The 26,417-nt window shown below is 47.6% G+C and overlaps 1 protein-coding gene across 1 annotated transcript; it reads left to right on the top strand.

The window, feature by feature from the left end:
• The first annotated feature begins 1,759 nt into the window (after positions 1-1,759).
• LOC106559281 (SIGLEC family-like protein 1) lies at positions 1,760-20,391 on the top strand. Its single transcript, XM_038528038.1, has 5 exons — positions 1,760-2,410; positions 8,914-9,195; positions 9,340-9,442; positions 14,262-14,400; positions 15,334-20,391. Exons 1-5 carry the CDS (start codon positions 2,392-2,394, stop codon positions 15,466-15,468), a joined length of 678 nt encoding a protein of 225 aa, XP_038383966.1. The 5' UTR covers positions 1,760-2,391; the 3' UTR covers positions 15,469-20,391.
• Positions 20,392-26,417: the final 6,026 nt, after the last annotated feature.

Here is a 26,417-nt window from a genome sequence, read left to right as displayed (position 1 = left end):
TTTAAAAAGTTTATAGAATAATTGAGTGAATTATAAACTGTTGCAGGTTTGAAGCAAACTGTTCCAATTTGCAATGACCTGGATGGAACTAGAGGGTATTATGCTAAGCAAAACAAGTCACTCAGAGAAAGATAAATACCATATGATTTCACTCATATGTGGAATTTAAGAAACAAAACAGATGAATATAGAGAAAGGGAAGGAAAATAAAATAAGATGAAAATTGAGAGGAAGGCAAACTATAAGAGACACTGAACTCTAGGAAACAGGGTTGCTGGAGGGGAGGTGGGTGTGGAGAAGGGGTAATTGAGTGATGGACATGGAGGAGGGCATTTAATGTAATGAGCAATGGGTGTTTTATGCAACTGATGAATCACTAAATTCTACCACAGAAACTACTTAAAAAAAAAAAAAAGAACTAGTGGCCAGATACACAGTGAAAGATCATTCTAAGAGTAGTTATTGAAGATGTACTTAGAAGAAGTAAGACTGGAGGCAAAGAGCCTACTTAGTGCAACATTTCTTGGCCAGGCTGAAAGTCAGGCATACAAGGAATGAGAACAAGAATCTGGCATGAGAATAGACTGTGACTGTGTATTGTTCCTCTCAAAATGGATGACATCCTCCCTTCTGGATCCAGATGCTGGTAGTTTTTAGAGGTTGCAAAAAGGGTCATCTCTTCCCTGGGGCATTTTTTGTGAATAAATATAATGGTTCTCCATCCAGCACCAATGTGATGGTCATCCTGTATTCAAGGGCAGATGTTTACATAAGCCCTCACATGTATGGGTGTCCCTTTGGCATGCAGCTCACGCATTCCACAGAAATGTGAGCATCCACCATAATGAGATAATGAGGTGACCAAGATAGACACTGGCCCTGCTTCCATTGAGCTTGTGGTCTACAAAAGTACACAATGAAGAAATAAATGCAAGATTGCAGCTTAAAATGTTGACAAGTGCTAGGAAGAAAAATAGCCTAATATCATGAGAAAGTATAAGAGACCAGGGAGAGGAACCTAGTTTGGATTAGAGAATCAGAGAAGTCCTCTCTGAGAAAGTGACAATTGTTTTGAGACCAAGATTATTATTACGGGCTGGTCAGAGGGACAGCAGATTCTAGGCTCTGGGATGAATGAAGTTTAGTGAGTTCAAGAGCCCAGAGGGAGTCTGTGTACCAGAGCTTAGATGGAAAGTGCCAGACCCTTCAAGGCTTCAAAGGCTCTGGGTGAGCAGTTTAAATTTTATCCTTACTCAAGGAGGTTATTTCCTTGCATCTTTGTAATTTCAGAAAGTGGGATCCTAAGGAGTGGAGAATGCCATCTAGAAGAGAAATGGGAGAGAGGATGGGAACTGGGTTGGGAATAGGTCGGGGGTGAGTTTTGACAAGAGAATGGACAACTGGGTCTTCCTCATGTGTCTTGATTTGTTCATGATAGGGACCTGCTTGCAGGAAAGGAAATGGGGTACCAAGATGCTTTCTGATTGGCCCTAAGGATCAAGCACTTGGCATTTTCTTCCTTGGTTAATGGCTTTCAATCCACCCCATCACCTGGTACTCGCTTGAGGAAGGAGTATCTCTTAAAGCCTGATTGGCCTGCATTTTCAGGGCTGGTAGGAGTCTGGAACCTCCTTTTAAAATATTTATTTATTTATTTATTTATTTATTTATTTATTTATTTATATTTATTTATTTATTCATGAGAGACACCGAGAGAGGCAGAGACACAGGCAGAGGGAGAAGCAGGATCCCTGCAGGGAGCCCCATGCGGGACTCGATCCCAGAACCCCGGGATCAGAACCTGAGTCAAAGGCAGACACTCAGCCACTGAGCCACCTAGAGGCCCCAATCTAGAACCTCCTGCTCAAGATCAAGGATCCACCGGTTGTTCCAATCTGCCTCAGGCGAAGGAGACCAACGGTTCTACTTTGCTTTCCCTCCCTATCCCAACAGCACCCACGCGCTTCAGGCCCTCCCTGATTGGCTCTGCACAGATTCGCTGGGGCTCACTGGTTCGCCTGAAGGGCGGGACTGGGGGCGAGGACGGTGCGGCATCCCCACGCGACCTCTAGCCGTTGGGAAGTTGGTGAGGCTGACGACTCAGAGGCCACCTCATGAACTGGTTATACATGAGCTAACCAGCTTTCCTCTACCTTAGTCCCTTGCCAGTGAGTTACTCAGTAGTAGTACACACGTTTATTCCACCTGTCAGTTGATCCGGCTCATCAAGAGGCATTAAATCAGCCAATCAATTCGCCCCCTGGAAAGTAAGTTCCTGTAACAAGTCGGTCAATCGGTCACATGATGCACTTAGCCAAAATCAAGGAGGACTTTGAGTTGTCAAGGAAATAGCAGAGTGGAGCCCTGTTCAAGAGGGTGCAGCCTGGAACTATGGGGACCCAAGACAAGGGTAAGTCTAGAAAAAGAAATGATCATTTAGCGGAAGGCGAAAGAGGTTTCCTGTGGAGATAACCCGTGGCTGTGCTAAACCCTAGAGAAGGGAATGAGACTTGGAAGAGATCAGAATTTTGAAGTCAGAAGGACCATTAGACGCTGGACAATAACACCTGCTTGTTTTACAGATGGAGAAAATGAGGGGAAACCAAGAGGTAAGGACACTTGCCTAAAGTTTCCAGCGAGTTACTGGCAAAGCCCTGTCTGGAACCACCCCAGAGCTCTCCTCAATCTTGGATTTGAGGTTGTAAATAAACCACTATATTCAATTAGATTCTGAGAATTGGTTTCTAATTAAAATTTTTAATTTCAAAAATTAAAAAAAAAACAATCTAACTGAAAGGAGAACTAGGCAAATGAATTCTCCCCTCTCAGTAACTGAGAAAGCAGATGAAAAAATTGGTATGGGTATAGAATACCATTGACCAAATTGACTTACGTGACATTTATAGAATATTCCATCCAATGAATACACATTCTACTTAACAACTCCTGGAACACTTAGGCCATATTCTGAACTAAAAAACCAGTCTCAACAAACTTAAATGAATTGAAGTCATATAAAGTATATTTTTTGACCACAGTGTAATTAAACTGGAAATTAATAGCTGGAAAATCATCAAGACTTGTGCCTGCACATTTTTTTCAGGGAATATTTATCAGACAATATCCTTTCTAAGCGCCTTGGAAAACAAAGATCTATTTGATGTAGGGCCTTCCCTCAAGAATCTCATTCTTAAATAGTGCCTCTGATAGGATATTTCATCAATTTCCCAACTAGAGCAACAAACAAATGAAGAGGAATCACAGCAGTAGATTGTACAAGGTGAATGTAGGAGCTCCACAAGGCTTCCAGGGAAGCAGAACCCCTGTACTGTTTGTTGTCAACATCTTCAATCTGTGACTTTGATCCTTATGGGTTATCTCATGGTTGCCAAAAGGCTGCTCCACCTCCACCATCACATCCATATTCCAGGGAAAGAGAAGGTGGAGAAGGGGAAGCAAGAGGAGAAGGGGAAAAAGAAGAAAGCAACAAAGAAAAAGTTGGGCTAATATCAGAAAAGCAGAAATCCCCAGTCTTCAGTGGATAGACTCATGATTGGTATTCTAAGTAGACAAGTCTCTCAAAATATTTGCTTAATAATAAATCTAGCAGAGTCCAAGGTTTTTATTTTACATTGCACATGTGGGAGAAAAGAAGAGTACAATCCTATAGATTGGTGTGCAATTTAAGAAAACAGAGATGTCAGTTATAATATTATTGTTACCAGAGCAAGAAATTATCAAATAAGACAACTGGTCAGAATTCCATTTTATTTGGATATCATTTTCATAAGACATGGAATAATTTCTAATGTCTTTAGAGTCTCATAAGACCACTTTGTTTAAATTGTTCTTCCAAGGGCGGATTTGTATCAACAGAGAACAGAACAAGTCAGTAACAGTCATGAATATTCATACAAAACTGTATATTGCAAAGGAGAACATAAATTATATTCTTATAAACATTCTCAATTTTGTACAATATCAAATCAGATTCCTTGAGCCCTTTTATAACACAGAACAATATCTTTTGATTTATAGCTTCAGGGAAAGTGAATATCTTTTTCAATTCTTTCTAAGACTTGTTTCCTTTATTATGAAAACTTATTTTAAAACCAGGCTCTGGAATTCCATTAGCTAGTATTATATGCAAAAAAACAGACCTTCAGAGCTCAATTGTAATGGTAAAGAAAGTGGGGTAAAGGCTGAATAGGCTTTTATTTACACAAGACATTTTTCTTGTACTTGGCCCATTGACCACAACTGTCAGAGAGCCATTACTGGATGTAGAGGAGGCAGAGAAATAGAGGTGTTTTTTCTTTTAAACTGGGGGGTTTATCACCTGGACAAATTTGAAATAATAAGGATGCACAAGAGGATGGTTATCAGGTAGGGCAACTCTCAGAGTTTGTCTGAGATAATTGCCTTAAAAGATGAACAGTTAGGGGTGCTGAAGTGAGTCTGGGAATGGAGGCTTCTTTCTGGCTGTGAAGCTCCTGGAAGACAACCTGAAAGAAGTTACATTTGACCTGGACTTAGAAAGAGAGATAGCATTTGAATGTGGGCAGAATGGAGAGTTGCAGAAGGATGCCATGAAAAGATGAGTAGCCTGAGTAAACATACAGAGATGGCAATTTATAGACTACATGTGGAAAGATACTTTTCTCTTTGGCAGGCAAAAAAAAAAAAAAAAAAAAAAAAGCCGAAGCTAAGGAAGGAAGTGGTGGAGGTAGGGCAAGTGTGTGGCAAAATCATGGACAGCCTCAAATGCAAGGCAAAGGAGTTTGGAACTTATCCTGCTGGCCATAGAACTGTCTTTTATTGCTCAAATATCCCTTAAATATATCCTGTCCTCTCCACCCCCGGAGCCACTGTTCTAGCTCAAGCCATATTATCCTCTTGAACTATTTTTTTCTCCTTGATGCAGTTCCATAGTGATCTTTATGACACCCATACCTGTTCTCTATGGTTCAAAACCTTTGAAAGTGATTTCCATGACTTCCCCCAACAACTTGAGAGAGAGGCTAAGGTTCTCTACCTGGTAGTCAAGGTCCTTCAAAGGGGGAAGGGCCTGGAGATGAAGATTAGAGGAGAAAGAAGAAAGTCATGGTATTGGGGCTTCAGAGACAGTCTTGGAGATACTTCTCTATCCTTGAAGCTCCTCAGCATCTGTTCCTATGAGCTCCTAATTCTCAAGGTGAACAGAACTTAAGAGTGATTGGGACAAAAGTTCCTTTTAGGCTATGAATTTACCTTTACCTCTACCCCATGCCTCTTACTGCTGACCTTCTCTTCATCCATTCCAAATCCTGCCCTCCACAACACATGACTCTAAGGCCAGAGTTAGCATTTGGCTAGGTCCTGGCCCTCTCTTGTCCCTGAGATCCTGTTGGTGTTATCATTGCTGCTGTTATGGTTGGGTAAATGGAATGAGAGGCAGGGTGAGAAGTGTCTGAGGAAACAAAGAAAGGGTAGGGGTGAGGTGGCTATGGGTAGGGAGTGGAAGACTGGCAGGGCTAGAGTAAGGTAAAGAGGTGAAAACAGAGAATAAGTACTTGATAAATAATAAGTAATAGACTTCTTCCATGTGTATATTCTGTGGCCCACTGTGTGTCCTATTTCATCTACCAAACAATTCCCTTAGGAATTATTGTCCTCATTTCACAGATGAGGAAGCAGGCCCTGGGAGATTCAGCAACTTGCTGTGAGTCACTAGAAATTTCACTATTGGAGTGCCCAACTCTTCTGACTCCTAGTTCCATTTTAATGCCATGCCCATGTCACTCTAGAAATTCAATGATAAATGTATTCACATGTGCTCTCTCAACACCATCATCTATATGGTAGATGTTATTAAGTCACATCTTAGAGAAGAAAAATATCATGGTGTTGCAGAGCCAAGAGCGTTGAGATCCCAGGTGATGATGTTTTAGTGTACTGGACTTAACGTATGGAAGGCCAGGTTCTAGGCCTGACGCTGTTAGTCTTTTCTCTATGACCTGGAGCAGGCCATTAATCTCTCTGAGCTCCAATTTCCCATCTGTCTAAGGGACTATAATAAAACCATTATGACAATGGCTTAAGCTGATTTCTATGAAGATGCTGAGAAATCTGTAAATACTTACACAGGTCAGTATTACTACCATAATTTTAGGATAGCATTACTAGAAGTGGCCTCAGGAACCATGAAGCTCACTATCCCCTCTATTTTGTACATGAGGGATCTGTCATCCTGGAAATAAAGAAGGGAAAAGAATAATTGTTCAGTGAAAGCCAACAACTAAGTTATGATCTACAATTACTGTAGGGCACCATGTGCATCAGTAGTTAATATCTCTAATTCTTACCACATTGCAGCACTGGTAGTATTGTGCCCATTTTTCTGATTGAGAAACTGATATTCAGGAATGGAACCACATGGCCAACTTCACAAGGTACAATTACTACCAACAATAAGAACAACAAAAAACCCCAACAAACTCAATTGGGGTGGTTCAGTTAGGAGTCCACAGACCACCCTCAGACTCAATGATTCATAAAAAAGTCTCACAGAACTCAGCAGAACAGTTATATTTTCAGTTATGGTTTATCACAGCAAACAAATGGAGATTAAAATCAGCAGAGGGGGCTGGCTCAGTGGTTGAGCATCTGCCTTTGGCTCAGTGGTTGAGCATCTGCCTTTGGCTCAGGTCTTGATCCCAGGATCCTGGGATGAGTCCCACATCAAGCTCCCCACAGGGAGTCTGCTTCTCCCTCTGCCTATGTCTCTGCCTCTCTATCTCTCATGAATAAATAAGTTAATTAATTAATTAATTAAGATCTTTAAAAAATAAAAATAGAATAAAATCAGCAGAGGGAAGAGGCATGTAGGGTAGGATCTAGGAGAGACCAGGTATGAGCTTTCAGTTGTCTTCTCCCACTAGAGTTGTACTGGCCATATACATAGTATCCCCAAGTAGGGAAACTCACTGAGCTTTAGTGTCCAGGGTTTTTATTGGGGGCCTGATCCCATAGGTATGGCTGGCCTTAGTCTCCGGCTCCTCCAGAGGTCAAGTTGATACCACGTGTGGCCTGAGGTCCCCACCATAAATCACTTTGTTCATGTAGACTATCTGGCAAGGCTCATGGCCCTAGATAAATAGATACTCTTATCAGGAGAACATTCCAAGGGCTTAGAGGTTAACCTCCCTAGAGCTGGGCAAGGGCCAAATCTTTCTAGGGTAAGGCTAATTGTTTAATGCATCAGTGGAATACTGGAGGACAACCACGCCCTCTGCACGTGGTTATTTCCTTATATTTTGGTGAAAGTCAAAAAGATACCATGGAAGAGGTATAATCCTTTGACTATTTGGACTTGTCAAGGAATTCCCCAGCAATTCTGTTGCCCATAGCTTACTGGCTCAATAAAAAATATCAGCTCCTGTGTAACTATAAATCAACTTAACACCACCACGGGCAGATTGCAAACCATTTAGAATCTTGAAGAAAAGGACTATACCCTGCTTACCCACAATGTACATCAAAGGGACAGCATGACACACTTATTCTGTGCAGATCTAGAACACAAGAGTGCTTCATGTGGGAAGATATTAACATCTATAGAGATCAGATAACATTCAATCTTATGCAATGGGTTGTTTGTAAAGGAGGAACTCGAAGATATTCTGGTAATTGTGCAATTTTTTCTTCACAGGGCACTTGCACTTCATTTTTACAGCAATAATACAATGATATAGGTACAATAAATTATTTTTCCAAATAGAAATGGCAGAGAGAAGAAGTGACTTGCCCCACAGCATCCAGCAAGTAAAAGATAGAGAGGGAAGTGATCACAGATCTGCTGGGAAGGGGCAGAGCCTGAGGAGAGAGTTGGATTGGGAGGGAAGATGCAGCATAAGAGCTGAGCCTAGGAGGTCTGGGCTAGGTGACAGGTAAGGAATTCAGGAATTTTAGGAATTAAACCTGACAGGGTTCAGGTTCAAGCTCTGCCTCCTTAAACAAGTGTCCTCAGTTTGCTCACCTAGACAGTAGAGAAGGGAAATATACTTGTAAAAATCCACCCAATAGCAACAGTCCTGGTTCCATGAGGTTATCAGAGTGGGGAAGGCATACCAAGTGAGCTTATGGGTGAGAAAGTACTTCATAACCTGGAAACACTGTGCATCAGCAAAGTGTCCATGAGGGTCCCTTGCTTCAGTCCAATTCCATTCAGACCAGTCCAATTCCGTTCAGACCAAACCCAGAAACCAGAGCTCCACATCCTAGAGATTCTTGTGGCTGGAGATCCTATGACCTTGACTTGTACTATCAAAGGGCACCTGAAAAGAAAGCAAAGCCCCTTTCCTTTCCTAAAATTGGCCCACCGTGTTCTCCAACACGGATAGCTCCAACAACTCATCCTCTTAGTGCTGCTCTTCACCTTGAAGCCTCGGGATTATGGCACACCCTCAGATGTCATTTGAACCTCTCCCTAGATATGTTGACCAGAAGTAGCATTACTTCAGCACCCTCAGATGTCATTTGAACCTCTCCCTAGCTATGTTGACCAGAAGTAGTAGTCTCATTTCAGGTGGTTTGCAAGTGCTGGTGGGCAAAGGAAGATCCAGAGTCTGGGAGAAATGGCAGGCCCAGGAGAAATTCCTGAGTCCTTTGGTGGGGTTGGATGGAAGGAGTCTGGGAAGCTGTCATATCCTTACCAGGCTTCTGTGGCTGAAAGACCAGAGGTAAGAGCTGAGCCAGAGTCAGAGACAGATGAGGGAAGAGGATGAAGGGGAACTGGTCTGTGAAGCCTGGCCAGAAAGTCTTTCTGCAGCTTGTTGGAATCATGATTAAAGAGAAGGCTGGGTCCTGGAGGAAGTGGAGAAACGAAGTCAGGACGCCTTGCTGAATGCTGCCCCCCCCCCCCCCCCCCCACAGCACCTGCCAGGCTCCTCTATTCCTCTTGTTCCTTGGAGAAGACTCTGCAGTGCAGCTGTTCTTTCCATGGGATCCCCACACCCTCTGTGCAGTGGTTGATGGAAGGTGTCCCTGTGGGTGTGAACAACACAGATGGCAGCCTCCAGGTGACTTCCACCAAAATTGGTGCCTGGAACAACAGCACCATCAGTCTCACTGGGGAGCCAGAAATAGTCATGAGTCTCCATTGTGAGGGGAAAAATCAATATGGAATCCATACTTCAAGTATCTTCCTCCTTCCAGGTAAGTACACAGGGGTCTACTGACTGGGCTAAAATGACAGCACCTGGTGATCAAAATGAGGGTGGGCACAGGGCCAGAGGAAAGAGTGGTAGCTCAGACTTCACAGCCTTGGTTGGGGGGACTCTCATTTCTGTCTGATTCCAGATAAGCATTCAGGTTCCAGTGTGTTCATGAAAGGATTGGCCCAGGGCATTGTATATGGATCTATTGTCTCCACACTGTTCTTCTTCTTTCTTGTCCTCCTCACGTGAGTATCAGGTTAAAATTCATCATCAAACCTTTTCTAACACCTATGACATTTATTTGTATTATTTATTTCCTTCATTATCTTCCAGTCTATTCTTTGCCCTCTTAACATGGTCTCTTATATCATTTAAATTAGCCATTCTTCTTCTCCAATATTTGCAATTAAGGCTATAAATTTCCCTCTAAGCCTGACTTTAGCTGCATCTCACAATTTTTAATATATTTTAGTGTTACATGGTTAAAATATTTCTAATTTCCATTATGATTTTTGACCCATGAGTGTTTTTAGACACACCAACATTTTCTAATAATCCTGTTTTCTTTATTTCTAGCTTAAATCCAGTAAGTGAAGAGAGTATATATGCACTATTTATTTTCCTTGTGGCACTTTGTGGCATTACTTATTCTTGTGTAGATTTATAAATATTCCACATAGGCTTAAAAAGAATGTGTATTCTATATTTGATGAAGGCAATGTTAGACAGATGCATAGGCTTTAAATCAAGTTCACTGATCATGTTTACTTCTCCTCTAGTTGTACTGTGACTTCTGCTCAGTGACCTTTTTTGCACTTCACCTCCCATCCCTGCTCCCCTCTCACCTGGCTGACATTTACTCATCCATTTAGGGCTCAGCTCTAAATGGCTGGGTGCCTTTTCAGGGCCCCCACAGCCATCTGGGCTTTTGGATATTATTTGCGCAAATGGTTCTATTCTGATATGACTAAGTGTGGATATATTTTTTTGTTTGTTGTTGTGTATATCTTTTTTGCCTCTTTTATCTATGTTTTCCCTCTTGGCCTGTGTCCTGCATTTTCTAGACATATAGATAAATAAGCAAGTGCTAGATTAGAGCATGTACAAGGGAGAATGTCCATCCTTGCAGGGGAAGGTAGAGGCATCCATACTGCCTAGGAATCCTCCCACACAGGGTGCCTGAGTGACTCAGTCAGTTAAGTGTCTGATTCTTGATTTCAGCTCAGGTCATGATCTCAGGAGCCTGTGATCAAGCCCCACATTGGGTTCCTTGCTCAGCGGGGAGTCTGTTTCTTTCCCTCCCCCTCTGCTCCTCCTCCCTCCACACACACTCTCTCTAAAATAAATAAATAAATAAATAAATAAATAAATAAATAAATAAATAAATATTTTTAAAAAATCTTCCCACACATTTCTGGGGAGTCCTCCCCAACGTGATATCCTGTCAGTATTACAGATGTTTTCTTTCCTTCCCTGTTTCTCTTATCTCCTCCCCCTCACTCAGCAACAAGTTTTGCCTTCTTCACAGGAAAAAAGCAACTCCCCAACACCTACAGAGTTATTGCCACTGGCACTGGTGATTTACTCCTTGCCTTTTTCAGAGAAAGAGGCATCCCTCTTCCTGTCCAAGGTTAGCCTCACCTCCTTTGCCTGGGAATCCATCTCCTCCACATACCATTAATCAGCCTTTCTGTCTCCTAAATTTTCTATCATTCTTCCTTCACTGGCTCTTCCTCTGAAGAATATAAACATGCCCAAATCTCTCCTAACTCAGTCCCACAAACTCCTTCTATGTACCATCCAATTTTTTTTGAGAAGAGCTTACACCCACTGCCTGATTCTCATCACCCTTACATACGTCAGTCCTCTGCAATCAGTACCATGCCACTGAAATGGCACTGTCTAAAGTAGTCCTTTTTCCTTGCTCTCAAAATTATTCTCAAAATCCAATGGCAGATGTTCCATATTTTTCTTGTTCACTTTAGGTGGCATTTCTGATTCTGCTGGGTGGGGTGAGGCCCTCCTACCCACAGGCTTTTTTTTTTTTTTTTTTCCACAGTGAATGAATATGGTGAGGGCATCTGCTGAAAGTGATGTGGGTGGGAACAAGGGTGAGGGGAAGGAATCGAGAAGAGTGGTGATGGGGATGGGGTGGTTGGAATACCCACTGAGGAGAATGAGTGGGATCCACACGAGGACAAGGAAAATAATCGGTGAGCAGCAGCAAAAAGTCCAACCATGACTGGATATTATTCATTGTTTAGCAACACCAATGTCGTTGCTGTGTGTTCTTTCCTCCTAGCAGTGGCTATTGGAAGAGAAAGAGTGAATGGTGGCATTGATCTAGGCTTGAGTCTTTATAGGCAGGGTGCCATGGAAGGTGATGAAAAGAGATGTGGAAGCTGGAGGGAGAGAGCTTTGAGTGGATAGCCCTTGTAACTGGTGGGCAGGAAGGTAAAGAAGAGAAACCAAGAAGGCCCTTCATAAGGGTTAGAGAATGTGGTGTTTTGGATCTGAAGCCTCCGCCTATGAGATCAAAGAATAGGAACACAAGGCTGGATGAGAGCACAAGAAAGCTGAATAGGACAGAACTAGGCAGAGCATGGGGTATTGGGATTTAAACTGTCATAGGTGGAAAAGTTTTGGGGAATAATACATAAGGCATAATGGTTAAAGGAGACAAGTCACATCAGTTAGGACTCTTGTAGTTGTAAATGACAAGAGCTGAATTCAGCAAGCTCAAGGAAAAGGGGAACAGTTAAGGTTATTTGTTGCTGTATCACTGTCCCCTAAACTTAGTGACTTTAAATAGTGGTCATTTTAGTATATCTCACAATTTCATGGATCAGGAATTTGAGTAGGACCCAAACGAATGATTCTTCAGCTTCCTCTGGTATTCATTGAGGTCACTTGATGGTATTTAGCTAGCAGCTGGGCTGGGCTGGGTTAAAAGGTCCAGAATGCTTTCAAAATACTTGACATTTTGCTGGGGACAGCCAGAGGACTGGGCTCAGCTGGGCCCCTCTCGCTTCCATGGAGTGTCAGAGCCTCTTCTATCATGGTCTCTTCCAAGACAGAAGTTGCCAATCCTCTTTAAGGCTAGGCCTGGAATTGATAGAGTGTCACTTCAGTCATATTCTCTTCAAGCAAGTCACAGACCAGCCAAGATTCAAGGAGAAGAGAAAATAGACCCCATTTCTCCATGGGAAGAGTACCAGAAATTTGCAGCCATCTGTATGTAATCTGCTGCAGGAACATATTGACCATCTGTTAAGTCTAAGACTTCAGCAACAGAGATTTATTTTTCTCATAGTTATGAAGGCTGGAAGTCCAAGATCAAAGTGTTAGCAGGATTGGTTTATCTTAAGATTTCTTTCCATGGCTTGCAGATGGCCACATCTTTCCTCTTCACATGGTCATCCCTGTGTGCACATACAGGGATGTGTCTGTCCCTTTTCTTTCTTTCTTTCTTTTTAATATTTTATTTATTTATTTTAGAGAGAGAGTGAGAGACAGCAAGCAAGAGGAGGAGCAGAGGGAAAACAAGCAGATTCTATGCGGGTGCAGAGCCCAATATGAGGCTCAATCCCATGACCCTGAGATCATGACCTGGGCTGAAACCCAGAGTCTGCTGCTTAACTGACTGAGCCACCCAGGCACCTTGTCCCTCTTCTTATAAGGACACCAGTAATATTGGATTAGGACCCCACCTGACAGCCTCAATATAACTTAATCACCTCATTGAAGGCCCTATCCAAATACAATTACATGGATATGGGCCCATCCATATGATCTCATTTTACCTTTGTTACCTTTTTAAAGGCCCTTCTCCAAATACAGTTAATTCTGAGGTACTGGGTGTTGGAACTTCAGCAAATGAATTGGGTGCAATGGGGGGGGGGGGGCAATTCAGCCCATAACAGGGAATATCTGTACTTTTGGCATGACTGGATCTAGGTATGTAAATGACATTATTAAGAGTCTGCTATTCCCTGTGCCTTTGTTCTGCTGCTTCTGTGTTCCCTTGACCCCTGGAGCATTCTCCACCTAATGGCAAGATGGCCAGGAGCAGCCCCATGATTATATCCCATCTCAGCAACTCTAGCTGAAAGAAAACTTGTCTTCCCCTTGGTGATATATCAATCCCAGAGAAGACTCTGATTGTCCCAGCTTCAGTCACGGGGCTGTCCTCAACTAATGTCCAGGTGGGGAGGTACTTTGGTGGGCCAGTCCTAAGCTTACCTACTGTGCCATTCCAGTCCCATGGAAACAACAAGAACAGCTCCCACACATGCTTGCCCCTCACTCCTACCTCTGACCAACCCTGGTGCTTCCCCATTTGGCCCTGTGTGGCATGGCCTGCCCCCTCTTGGAAACTTTAAATAACTATCTTTTCAATGGTAGTCATCCCCTTATCTGTTGGCTTCACCACACCTGAATACAAATGAAATCCCATGTTTATTCCCACTCCTGGGGAAGAGCCAGACTGGGCAAAGCAGGGGGACCAGTGAGCAGGGCAGTCGTAGTTGCCAGGGCAAGAAAGGAAGGGGGCCAGTTATGTAATCAATGGTACAGCTATACAACAGAGCACTACGCAGCCATAAAAAAGACTGAGGAGGCTGTCCGTGTACTAATACGCACAAATATACCAGAAATATTAAGGAAAAGAGGAAAAGTACCAAAAAATTGGTCTAGAAAAAAAAGCATACACATATTGAGACAGGACTGGGAGAGAAGCTGAGGAAAGGCACAGCCATGAAAAGCCACTGGGCTGGAGGGCTGGGACTTCGTCATGAGGTCCTGCGGAGCCATGGGAGGGCTGGGAGCAGGGGAGATGCAGGCCAGCTCTGGGGCAAGAGGTTAGAAAAGAGGCTAGGAAGAGGATCCAGGCCAAGAGAGTAGGGATTTGTATGCCCATTTGCTGAGGAGAGGGTGGTGCTGGTCACAGAACCAGCAAATGGAGGCAAAGTGTCTTCTGACCCCCAGACAAGGGCTCCTTCTAGGAAGAGGGAGGGGGCAGGCAGAGACTGAGCACAGTATTAACCACAGCACTCATTACCTTAGAATGAAGATGCTTAAATGGTGGAAGGACAGTCACATCTCCAAGGCCAAAGAGGCACCAATCATCCAGAAACCAGAGCTGCTGGAGGAGCCAGAAATAGACGTGGAGTCTGAAGCCAAAACTACTGGGCCTCAGTTGGAAGTAAGTCCCTGGGCTCAGACTGGCCACCAGCCAGGCTGCTGCACAGCTGAGGCCAGCTGAGCTCAACAAGCTGCCTGAACTCACCTACTGCCCACTGGCACTGCCAGGGAACACTCGTTAGAAACAAAGATTGTCAGGGGCCCTTGGACCTGCAAATCCAACCCCTCAGGATCTGAGCCCAGAGGGTCTGTGCTGGTGGCAATCTCCTATTCATTTTGAGGCGTGGCCACTGGCCAGACAGTGCCTTACCTGAGTGTCTGTCTGGTTCCTCAGGCCAAGTTCCCTGCCAGCAGAGCCCCCTTTCTTGGATGGCGAGGACCCAGAGGGGCTCCAGGCCCAGCCCCTGCCCCAGCTGGGGAGGCAGACTTGGCCACAAGTGGCTGTTGCCCTGCCAGGAGAGAACAGTAAATACTAGGGAGTGGGCCTTCTTAATCTGCTCGGGGGCTGCCATAGCAAAGTATGGCAGACCCAGGAGCTTAAACAACAGATATTTTCACGGTTCTAAAGGTTAGAAGACCAAGAACAAGGTGTCTGCAGAGTTGGTTCCTTCCAAGGTCTCTCCTTCTAGACAGCCACCTTCTCCCTGTGTCCTCACATGGCCTTTCTGTGCATGAGTCCCTGTCCTAATCTCCTCTTTGTATGAGGACACAAGTCACAATGGATTAGGGTCCACCCTAATGGCCTCATTTTGACTTAAGTATCTCCTTAAAGGCCCTGTCTCCAAATAAAGTCACACTGGGAGGTACAGGGTTAGGACTTTAACATATGAATTGTGCAAGGGGTAGAGAGGGGGGACACAAGGGGGAGGGCAGAGTTCAGCCTGTAACAGAAGCATCAAGGTGCTAGTCATGTCCCTCCATTGGTGGGGACCCAGATCAGGGAAAGGCTTGGCCAAGCAAGGCAGGAGAATGCCAGGATCTTGTTCTCCCACAGTCTAGGGCTCTTGAAACAGAAGGACCCACCATGGACAGGCAAATTCCCAAACGGATAAAGACCGACGCGTGGCTCGCAGACTATAGGCTTCAAAGACCTACAGAGCAGGAGCAGCAGCTCCATTGGAGACTCTAAGACCAGAGACCAGCGCTAAGAGCTCACGCATTCACTGAACAGACATCCCCCGAGGACTCCCACGAGCGGAGCCTGTTTGTCAGCTCCTCCCAACAACACACCTGCTCCCTGCCCTTGAACTGTGAGGTCTGGGCGGGCACCCTGACGTCCAGGAGGACAGATGACATTACACAGGAGCCTGGTGGGGAGGGCAGGGGGAGGTAGCACTAGGAGATGAGCTAATGCTATTGCTATTGCAGGGGCCACACAAGGCAGTGTGACCCAGAGTGACAGTGACCTTCCTGCAGCCTCGGGCACTGCCAAGCAAAGCTAACTTCAGTGTTCTAAGAAGAGAAACTGAGACCCACAGGAGGGAAGCCCCAGTGGTCTTACTGCAAGGACATTGGGGGTCATGAGGCCTGCCCTCCACACCCCCCACATTGCAAATGGGGAAATGGAGGCTCAGAGGGCCTCAGGCCACACAGCAAGACTGTGCACTGCTCAGGACACCTCCATCCCAGGATCGTTAGTCCCTGGAGCAGCTGTCCCTGTCCCCTGGCAATTTTCTCCTGACCTTATAAGACTGTAGTGCAGAGGTTGCAAGCTCAAAAGCCCACCGGGGCCCTGCACATAACAAGATGAGTACAGTTGACCTGGTGGAAACCAAGTCCGTCTTAAGAGCAGGTGCCCCACCGAAAGGGGGCGCCAGCAGCAGCGAACTCGGCTCCAACTCTTAGCTCCCACCCACCCCCGCAGGAATGAGATCTGCATTGCTGGGCCTCCTGGTTTTGGTTTTATCTATCTATTTATTTTCAGAAGAATCCAGACATCTAGATTTCAGTGTGAAATTTCTGGATTCAAACTGTTAGTAGCTGTTTTTAAAAAGCAGCACGGGCCCAGGAAAAGCCGTATATGGACCTATCATTTGCAAGTGGGATCAGAAGACAGACCCGAAGGAGACATCTTTTCTCTGAACACACCTCCTGCCTAAAGGCGCTGTTTTTCAGAATGCAAGCTCCTTGGCCAGTGGAAACAGAATCCCCAGACCCTGGCCAGAGGCTTCGATCTGGAAGAATGAGGTGGAATTATTTAGATGGAGAAGGAGTTCCAGGACCTCATTCACTTGTACTGCCACAAACAACTGCAGTGGCCCCCATGTGGCCTGTCCTGGGTTGGGTACACAGACGAGTGAGACCCAGGCCCTGCCCGGAAGGACCCTCCAGGTATCCCAGCCTGAGGGGCTATGCCTGTGTACAGGGAGCTTCAGGGAAGGGCAGGGGCCAGCACTGGGGAGAGAGGGCGTGGCCTCACCTCTAGCTGGACCATTGCCATCTGAGCTGGGCAGACAGGCTGGGGCGACTGGGAAGCCATGGGATGGACAGCCTGAAGTGCTGCAGCAAGGGCAGCACCAACAGGAGGCCACTGCAGGGAGAAAGGAGCCCAGCAAGGCACCACAAGCCAGCCAGAGTAAGCTCCCCTGCTCATGGGCCTCAGTCATCACTCCTTGAGTCACACCGTCTGGACCAAAGAGCAGGTTTGAGTCTCCAGAACAAACTCCCAGTCCTTGGTTATATGGTCAGCAGTCATTCATGTCACTGGCTAAATCTTGCCATTTCCTCCCTCGACCCAAGGAGGAGGTCACGGGGGAGGTGGACTTTATAAAGAACCCTCCCCTGTTCTTTCAGGAGATGATGGGAACTACCATGATGGAGGATGATGGTAGCACTCCAAGCCCTCAGGCCTCCTTCGGTCACATATCTCAGTGACACTGTGGAACTGGTCTGGTCATCAGGTTCATTTTACAGCAGAGGAAGCTGAGGCCCAGAGAGGTTACAAAACCTCCGTGCAGGAGAGGAAAAGAGAGAAACCTCCCTAAGGTCACACCTCAACCCACCTTTTCCCACAAGGAAGCTGACATTCAGACCAGGGAAGGTCCTTCCCCGCTGGTCCTGCATCTCTACCCTCTCCTGCCAGGTCCTTGGAGCCCAGTCCATTGGGATGGCTTCTACTGATCTGGGATACAGGAAGGCTGGAGCACAGGCTGGGGTCCCTGCTCACCCTGTTCCACTCAGCTCACTCAACACCATCATCCCAATTTGGTTCTATTCTCAGTTAACCCTTTGTATGCCTGAACTTACTAGGTTTGAAGGATGGCCATGGACAGGGCCTCCCCAGAGGAGGGCTTTCCACTGGTCGCTGCAGGGCCCCCAGAGCATGAACCTTTATGGTGGGCCCCCTGGGTGCTGGAGCTGGGGCTATCTATGATGGGACCGCAGCACTGCCCCCAGTGTGGGCCAGTCATGTATCCCATTCCGAGCTTCATCTGCAGAATGGGAGCATAATATCATTCATCACTGTGGGGTAGGAATGGGTTCACCTGGCACCTGGCAGGGCATTGAGGGCGCTGGAATGGCAGCTCACATCTGTTGAGCTGTTTGTACCCGCCAGGTCCTACTCTAAGCACATTAAGACCCTCTCATCTTTGCATTGGTCAGGGTTCAACCCCAGAAGCAGAACCAGTAGCTGATCCCTCTTAAGAGATTTATTGCAAGGAATTGGCTTATGTGACTGTCAGGCTAGCAGGGCAGGTCTGACATCCATCCAGCAGGCAGGTTGATGGGGCAGGCAGGAGGCTCTTAAGCATGGGAAGCCTATGTCCCCAAGCAGAAATTTCTCCTGGGAATCATCCGTTCTGCTTTGAAGGCCTTTCAAGTGATTGAATTGAGCCCACCCAGATTATTGAGAATTATCTCAACTGATTAGAGATGTCAGTCACATGTACAAAATACCTTCAGGGCGACGCTAGCTGGGGGCTGGAACAATGGGGAACTCTGGCCCACCCACGTTCACACATAGATATGACCATCCTGACATTTGATCCCCACCCCGACCTGGTGAGGTGGGCGCCAGTGTCCTCCCCATCCTACAGAGAGGGACAAGACACTTAAGGAGACCACATGACTGTACAGAGGTCAAGGCGCTGGAGCCAGTGCTTGGATCCCCCCACCCCCTGCCCCAGGCAGGGAGTGTCTGCACCTACTGTTACTAATACCCAGCATGGTTCCAGGGGCCTTACTGTGGCAGGAAAGAGGAATGTATATTACAAAGTGGGTGACTGTGCCTGACCTGTTGTGGGGCGGAAGCCAGGGAAGAGGGTAGGGAATTATTTATTCTTTCAAAAATGTGCTGTGAGGAGATCCCTGGGTGGCTCAACGATTTAGCACCTGCTTTCGGCCCAAGGTGTGATTCTGGAGTCCTGGGATTGAGTCCCTCATCAGGCTCTCTGCATGTAGCCTGCTCCTCCCTCTGCCTGTGTCTCTGCCTCTTTCTGTCTCTCTGTCTCTCTGTCTCTCTGTCTCTCATGAATAAGTAAAATCTTTAAGAAAAATGTACTGAGACCCTACTGTGTGTGAAGGCATTGAGGGCATAGCAGTGAATGGGATGGACAAGGTCCCTGCCCTTGGGCAGCTCAGAGTCCTGTGGGGGAGAAAGACACAGAGCAAGTGGGCAGGAATAAATGGGATGCGTGACAGATAAGGGGTGGTGGGGAAGACAGTGAGTGCCCCTGGCCAAGGAGCCAAGGGTAGCCATGGAAGGCCTCTCTGAGGAGGTGAAGGTCTTAGGAGAAGAGAGTCCAGGCAGAAGGCAGAGATGAGCAAGAGTCTGGGGGCTGAGTGCCTGGTGTGTTCACAGAGAGGAAAAAGACAGTGTAAGAATTTTCCAGAAGAACCCACCCAAAAGCCCACAAAAGCAAGGCGTGGGCCACTTCCAGCACCACCTGTTCTTATTCTAACTTCCAGCTTTTGGCTTTAATGAATTCTTTAAAAAAAAGAAAAAAAAAAGATTTTATTTAAGAGAACGTGAGAGGGCACAAGCAGAGGAGGAGGGAGAAGCAGGCTGCCTGCTGAGTGGGAAGCTCCACGTAGAGCTCAATCGCATGACCCTGGGACTATGACCTGAGCTGAAGGCTGCTGCTTAACAGACTGAGCCATCCAGGCACCCTGAATTCCTCATTTTCAAAGAGGCTTTGCAGGAACAAGTTACAAAAGAGGGACATAATGAAAAGGCAAGACCCCTGCCTCATCCCACTCCCCAGAGACAACCACGTGGGTCCCTGGTCCCTGTGCTTCCTCCCAGAGTGGTGGCTCTTCATGGGAGCAATATCCCCCATCCTGGGTGACACTGGGTCTTCCTGACCATTACTGGTGGCAGGAGAGCTCCTGACATCTAGGACTCGAGTCCCTGGTGCTGCTCTACTCCCTGCAATGCCCAGCACCTGGTAAACACTGAGTGATAACAAAGCCCATGCTAGCACTGCAGGGTCCTGGCTGGAAAGAGATAACCTCCTTCAATAAGATTCTTAAACACAAAGATGTCACTTACAGAAGTATGAGCAGGGTTAGGACGCCCAGGATCCAGCAGCAGAAGGAAAGAGCTCCTTCCAGATACTGCTGTATCCTAGAGGAGTCGAAGGGGGGTGGGGTGCCACTAGGGTCTCACTGAGAACCAGTGCCAAGGCAGAGGGGCTACCCACCAGGAAGGGAGGGCAGCGAGCAGAGAGGACAGCATTCTCCAGCCAACCTCCAGCGTTCAGCCTGTGCCTCCCTTTGGCCAGACCCACCTGAGGTCAAAGGGCAGGGGAGCTTGTTGATGTGATCACTAGAGGTCAGCCTCCCAGGCATGTATTAGGGCCGTGAAGGATAGAGAAGGGACGTAGTGAGAAGCTGAGTAACAGTCCCCAAAGATATCCAATCCTAATGCCTGGGACCCGTGAATGCTACTTTATGAAGGGAAAATGATCTTTTCAGATACAATTAAATGGGGGTTCCCTGGGTGGCTCAGCGGTTTAGCGCCTGCCTTTGGCCCAGGGCATGATCCTGGAGTCCCAGGATCGAGTCCCATGTCAGGCTCCCTGCATGGAGCCTGCTTCTCCCTCTGCCTGTGTCTCTGCCTCTCTCTCTCTCTCTCTCTCTGTCTCAAATAAATAAATAAATAAATAAATAAATAAATAAATAAAATCTAAAAAAATAAAAGATACAATTAAATGAAGGACCTTGAGATGAGAGGATTATCCTGGATAATCCAAATGGGCCCTAAATACAATCATGTGTATCCTTACATGAGGGGCCGAGCTTGGAGCCACGCAGCCACAAGCCAAGGAACGCAGGTGGCAACCAAAAGCTGACAGAGGCAGGGAACAGATTCTCCCCTGCCCGGCCCCAAAAGCCTCTCAAGGAAGCACAGCCCTGTCGACATCTTGCTTTCAGCCCCGCAAAATTGATGTTGGACTGCTGGCCTCCACAATCTGGAGGGAACACTGGTTTTAAGCTACTGTGGTTTTGGTCATTTGTTACAGCAGCCACGGGACGCCCGGGCAGATGGGGAAGGTGGTACATGGAGAGAGAGCAGCACAGCAGAAACCAGGAGAGCTCTCCCTTCTGGCTGGGTGCTGGGATGAGTACTATTCTTGTGTTAGGAAATTCCCTTCATTCTCAGAGAACTCCAGGAGCAGGAATTTTTTTTTTTTTTTTAAGATTTTATTCATGAGAGACAGAGACATAGGCAGAGGGAGCAGTAGGCTCCCCAAAGGAAGCCTGATGTGGGACTCGATCCCAGGACCCTGGGATTAGGACTTGAACCAAAGTCAGATGTTCAACCACTGAGCCACCCAGGTGCCTAGGAGCAGGAATTATCACCCTCCGGGTTTTTTTGATGATGAAACTAAGGCACAGAAATATTAAGTAATTTGCCCTGCCAAGCATTTTCTTTTTTAATTTGAACAGGGAAATTTTAATATAAGAAATTATTAACCATAACAGGTAGTATTCTATAAAGGGATAAAGTAACTAAGTAGGCTTCAGGGAGGATGTCTGAGGAAGGAAGGAACTTGGAAAGGGGCCCCCTCACCAACAGTGAGGTTCAGCCCACACTGTAAGAGATGTGGGTGTGAATCACTGGATGGTGAGGAAGGTAGCTAGCTTGCCCAGACCAGAGCTTGTCCACAGATGCTGAGCAAGCAGAGAACACCTCTCCCAAGTGCTGGCAGGGTGAGGCTGGGAAGCCAGCTTCTAGGACACATTGGGAAGGCATCAATTGGGACAGCACTGAAACCTAATGAGATGCCGTCGTCCATGTGGGCACCACTGAAACCTGATAGAAGTGAACACCACTGAATATGCCCCACATGTGTCCCTGATGACCACAGGATAAGAGCAAGAGGAAGCCCAAGGGAAAATTCAGAACAAGGGAGAAGCCCTGTTCCTTCTGCAATGTCCTTCAGGCTCCCTCTACTGACAAAGCTTAGCAGCCCACTCACTGCAAGGAAGAATTTTTTTTTTTAATCGATTTTATTTATCTATTCATGAGAGACACAGAGAGAGAAGCAGAGACACAGGCAGAGGGAGAAGCAGGCTCTATGCAGGGAGCCCCATGTGGGACTCGATTCTGGGTCTCCAGGATCATGCCCTGGGCTGAAGGTGGTGCTAAACCGCTGAGCCACCCAGGCTGCCCTGCAAGGAAGAATATTTAAAGGTTCCAACTCTATTTTTGCAGAGCAGGTAACAAAGGGTAGCTTTGGAGCATAGAAGCAATAGCCAAGTAGTATGATTATCCATTCATTGTGCCTGGTCTGGGAGAGATGGGATATTCTTATGTGATTATCAGATATCCTCTTGTGCATGTGTGTAGTGCCTATTCACGTCTTTTTGCTGAGTTTAAAAATGAGTGTCTCTTAATGATTTGTAGTAGTTCTTTATATATTCTGGCTACTAGTTCATTATCAGATACACATATGACAGATATCTTCAGCCATATCTAAGGCTTTGGGAAATTTTTTTACTTCTCTGTGTCTCTATTTCCTCCTCTGTAAAATAAAGGCAAGACACACCTTGTAAGGATGTCACGAGGCTTCAAGGAGGTAATATCAAAAAAGTGCTCAGAAAGATGCCAGCTCATAGTAAGCACTCATGTTGTCATGAGGCCTGGCATGGGCCAATCCAGGAGGAGGAATGCCATCCTCACCCTAAATTTGGATGGTCCTGAATTCAAGGGGAGTGATAAATGGTCTTTGGCCAGGGCCACAGCAGATTTTGTACAGTGATGTACTGGTACAACAGCCCTCCAAAAAAAAAGTTCTGATTTATAGTATTTGCTAGTTGCCATAGTGTAAATGCTCCCTTCACAGCCAATTTCAAACTAACAATGGTTTAACATCCAGCTTGCAAAATTACTGGAAATCTAACAGCCAGGTCTCTGGAGCCAGTGCAAGCCATCTGCAGTGTACCACTAGCTCTTGTACCACCTGGTTGGGTTAACTTAGGTGGATCTCTTCCTCTCTGTGGATCTTCATATCCTCCATCTGTCTAAATGGGGCAAGTCATCCAACTCATTCATGCAGTACCGATTTATTCAGTATCTTTTATGTGTCAGTCACTGGGCTTGGCTCTGGAGACACAGACTTGAGCAAAAACAGACAAGAAGACCTTCTCTAGCAAGGATATTCTGAAGATAGGGGCTGAGGGTAGGATAATGCTTGAAAATAAACAAGCAAACACATGAAATAAAGGAATCATAAGAGCTACGGAGAAAGCAAAGCAGGTCTGACAACTCTTGTGTTGAGAGGGGGTTTACTTTGGCTAACATGATTGACAAAGGCTTCTTAAAGGTAACACATGATATGGGGCGCCTGGGAGGCTCAGTCAGTTAAGTGTCTACCTTTGACTCAGGTCATGATACTGGGGTCCTGGAATCGAGCCCCACATCGGGCTCCCTGCTCAGCGGGCAGTCTGTTTCTCCCTCTCCCTCTGCCCCTCTTCCCACTTGCACTTTCTCTCTCTCTAATAAAATCTTTAAAAATAAATAAAGGTGACATCCGATAAAGAGTCTGGTACCAATATGGCAGGAAGAGAGCATTCCAGCTGAGGGAAAATGCCAGTGCAAAGGCCCGTAGCTACAACAAATTTGGCTTGTTTGAGGAACCAAATGAAGGCCAGAGCAGCTGCAGCAGAATGAAAGTTTAAGGTGGAGCGGTGGTATCGGCTAGTTTACGTGTTCAGTAGCTGTGGCTCTGAAGGTGAAGGCAAAGGTAGAGCAGGACACTGACTGCTGGAGTCAGAGCAGTCCTACGGGCAATGGTGGCAGCTCAGACCTGTGAGGGACCCAGGACAGGGAGAAGTGGACAGAGACTGGTTTTAAAGGCAGGGCCCGCTGCTCTTGCAGACAGATGGGACGTGGGGAGAGGAAGGAAGGATGGATGTATTTGTGAGGCAAAACAGCCCCTGTGGGGTGGCTTCAGAAACTCCTGCCTGCAACTGCCAGACATGGAGGAGGCTGAGACTTCTCTTGCCTCAGAGGTCAATACAGGGGATGGGGACACCTCACCTGGTAGGCCCAGGGGGAGAATCCTACCTAGTGATGTAGGAAAGATGTTAGGGTTCAAAGCCAATGGCTGAGAAAGAATTCTTGAGATGCCTTTGGCACAAAACGGTGGTTTTAATATAGCCCAGGGACAGGATCTGTGGGCAGAAAGAGCTGCCCTGAGGTCATAAGGGGTGGCCCATTATATACTTTCAAGTTGGAAGGGAGTTTGGGATAGGGTAAGGTCCCAGGTATTTTGGAAACAAGGTTTCCAGGATCCTGAAAGGGGCTAGCTATTATTGGAAACAGGTCATTTATTACTGTTTCATAAAAACTCAGTCATGAGACCCTTCAGATGTATATCGGTGGGCCATATGCTTGGGGGATGATTGTCAACATGTATCTTGGGGGAATAGAAATAAAGGAAGTTTCCAAAGGAGTTTTTATAAAAGTAGACTTATAGGATCCTGGGGGTCGGGCAAGAATTGCCTGTTGCTCTTAGCAAAGTGTTAACATCAAGGCAACTGAGTTCCTAGGGGAATGTGTCACTCTGCCTGTTTTAAGGACTTGTCAATGGGCTGTAGATAAGGAAATTTAATAATTTTTCTTCTGCCTTTGCTTCCCACATCACCTAGTAAGTGAGTACATGGTGGGACTAGGTGGAAAGAATGAACCACAGGTTGTTGGGATACTGGACAGAGCCAGCAGTTTCCCCAGGATCTCTCCTCTTCTCAATAGCTTGAGAAATAGAGATGATTCCCTCTTGCAGGGCAGACACAGAGGTTCTAGGAAAAGAAGTGACTCATCTAAGGTCACACAGCCAAGTAAGTGAAAGAATGGGGAATTCAGATTTTCTGCACCTTACCATCCCCTCCCCACTCCCATGACCAGATTCCTGGTCCTGCCTTATTCCCCCTGTTATCCTGAGGATGAGGACTGGAGTAAAGAGAAAAAGGAAATTTCACCCCAGAAGTCAGTGTTATTCATGAAAGTAGATGGAGAAGCTGAACTGTGTCCCACAAGAACTGGGATCCTAGACTCCTGGGTCTGAGGCAGGAGGGGGTTGGGGTCCTGGACTCTTGGGTCTGACAGAGGAGAGGGTTGGGGGGGGGTTGGACTTCTAGGTTTGAGGGAGGAGGGGCTGGGGTCCTGGACTTCTGGGTGTGAAGGAGGAGGGGGTTGGGGGGCTGGACTCCTGGATCTGAGGGAGGAGGGGCTGGGGGGCTGGACTCTTGGGTCTGAGGGAGGAGGAGGTTGGGGTCCTGGACTCCTGGGTCTGAGCGAGGAGGGGCTGGGGTCCTGGACTCCTGGGTCTGAGGGAGGAGGGGCTGGGGGCCTAGACTCCTGGGTCTGAGGGAGGAGGGGCTGGGGTCCTGGACTCCTGGGTCTGAGGGAGGAAGGGGCTGGGGTCCTGGACTCCTGGGTCTGAGGGAGGAGGAGGTTGGGGTCCTGGACTCCTGGGTCTGAGGGAGGAGGAGGTTGGGGTCCTGGACTCCTGGGTCTGAGGGAGGAGGGGCTGGGGTCCTGGACTCCTGCGTCTGAGCGAGGAGGGGGCTGGGGCTGGACTCCTGGGTCTGAGGGAGGAGGAGGTTGGGGTCCTGGACTCCTGGGTCTGAGGGAGGAGGGGCTAGGGGCCTGGACTCCTGGGTCTGAGGGAGGAGGAGGTTGGGGTCCTGGACTCCTGGGTCTGAGCGAGGAGGGGGCTGGGGGGCTGGACTCCTGGGTCTGAGGGAGGAGGGGGCTGGGGGCCTGGACTCCTGGGTCTGAGGGAGGAGGGGCTGGGGTCCTGGACTCCTGGGTCTGAGCGAGGAGGGGGCTGGGGGGCTGGACTCCTGGGTCTGAGGGAGGAGGGGCTGGGGGCCTGGACTCCTGGGTCTGAGGGAGGAGGAGGTTGGGGTCCTGGACTCCTGGGTCTGAGGGAGGAGAGGCTGGGGGCCTGGACTCCTGGGTCTGAGGGAGGAGGGGCTGGGGGCCTGGACTCCTGGGTCTGAGGGAGGAGGGGGCTGGGGGGCTGGACTCCTGGGTCTGAGGGAGGAGGGGCTGGGGGCCTGGACTCCTGGGTCTGAGGGAGGAGAGGCTGGGGTCCTGGACTCCTGGGTCTGAGGGAGGAGGGGCTGGGGGCCTGGACTCCTGGGTCTGAGGGAGGAGGGGGCTGGGGGGCTGGACTCCTGGGTCTGAGGGAGGAGGGGCTGGGGGCCTAGACTCCTGGGTCTGAGGGAGGAGGGGCTGGGGGCCTGGACTCCTGGGTCTGAGGGAGGAAGGGGTTGGGGTCCTGGACTCCTGGGTCTGAGGGAGGAGGGGCTGGGGGCCTGGACTCCTGGGTCTGAGGGAGGAGGAGGTTGGGGTCCTGGACTCCTGGGTCTGAGGGAGGAGGGGGCTGGGGGGCTGGACTCCTGGGTCTGAGGGAGGAGGAGGTTGGGGTCCTGGACTCCTGGGTCTGAGGGAGGAGGGGGCTGGGGGGCTGGACTCCTGGGTCTGAGGGAGGATGTTAGTACACGAAGCAGAAAGAAGGTGGGCTCAGGAAGTGTCCCAGACCCGGGGTTCTGGGGATCCGAGGTGGGAAGACGCGGGGACGCCCGGGGCGGGAGGGGGTAGGGGCCGGGCGGCAGTAACAA

The sequence above is a fragment of the Canis lupus genome, chromosome 1 (assembly GCF_011100685.1).
Source record: "Canis lupus familiaris isolate Mischka breed German Shepherd chromosome 1, alternate assembly UU_Cfam_GSD_1.0, whole genome shotgun sequence".
NCBI lineage: Eukaryota > Metazoa > Chordata > Mammalia > Carnivora > Canidae > Canis > Canis lupus.
Note: the sequence above shows the minus strand (reverse complement) of the source record. Positions and strands in the feature narration are given on the sequence as shown.

Excerpts from the sequence above, each read along its gene's own strand:
- LOC106559281 (XM_038528038.1), top strand. Across the intron at positions 9,196-9,339 it reads AAGTATCTTCCTCCTTCCAG|ATAAGCATTCAGGTTCCAGT; the intron begins GTAAGTACACAG and ends GTCTGATTCCAG. Across the intron at positions 14,401-15,333 it reads CTACTGGGCCTCAGTTGGAA|TCTAGGGCTCTTGAAACAGA; the intron begins GTAAGTCCCTGG and ends GTTCTCCCACAG.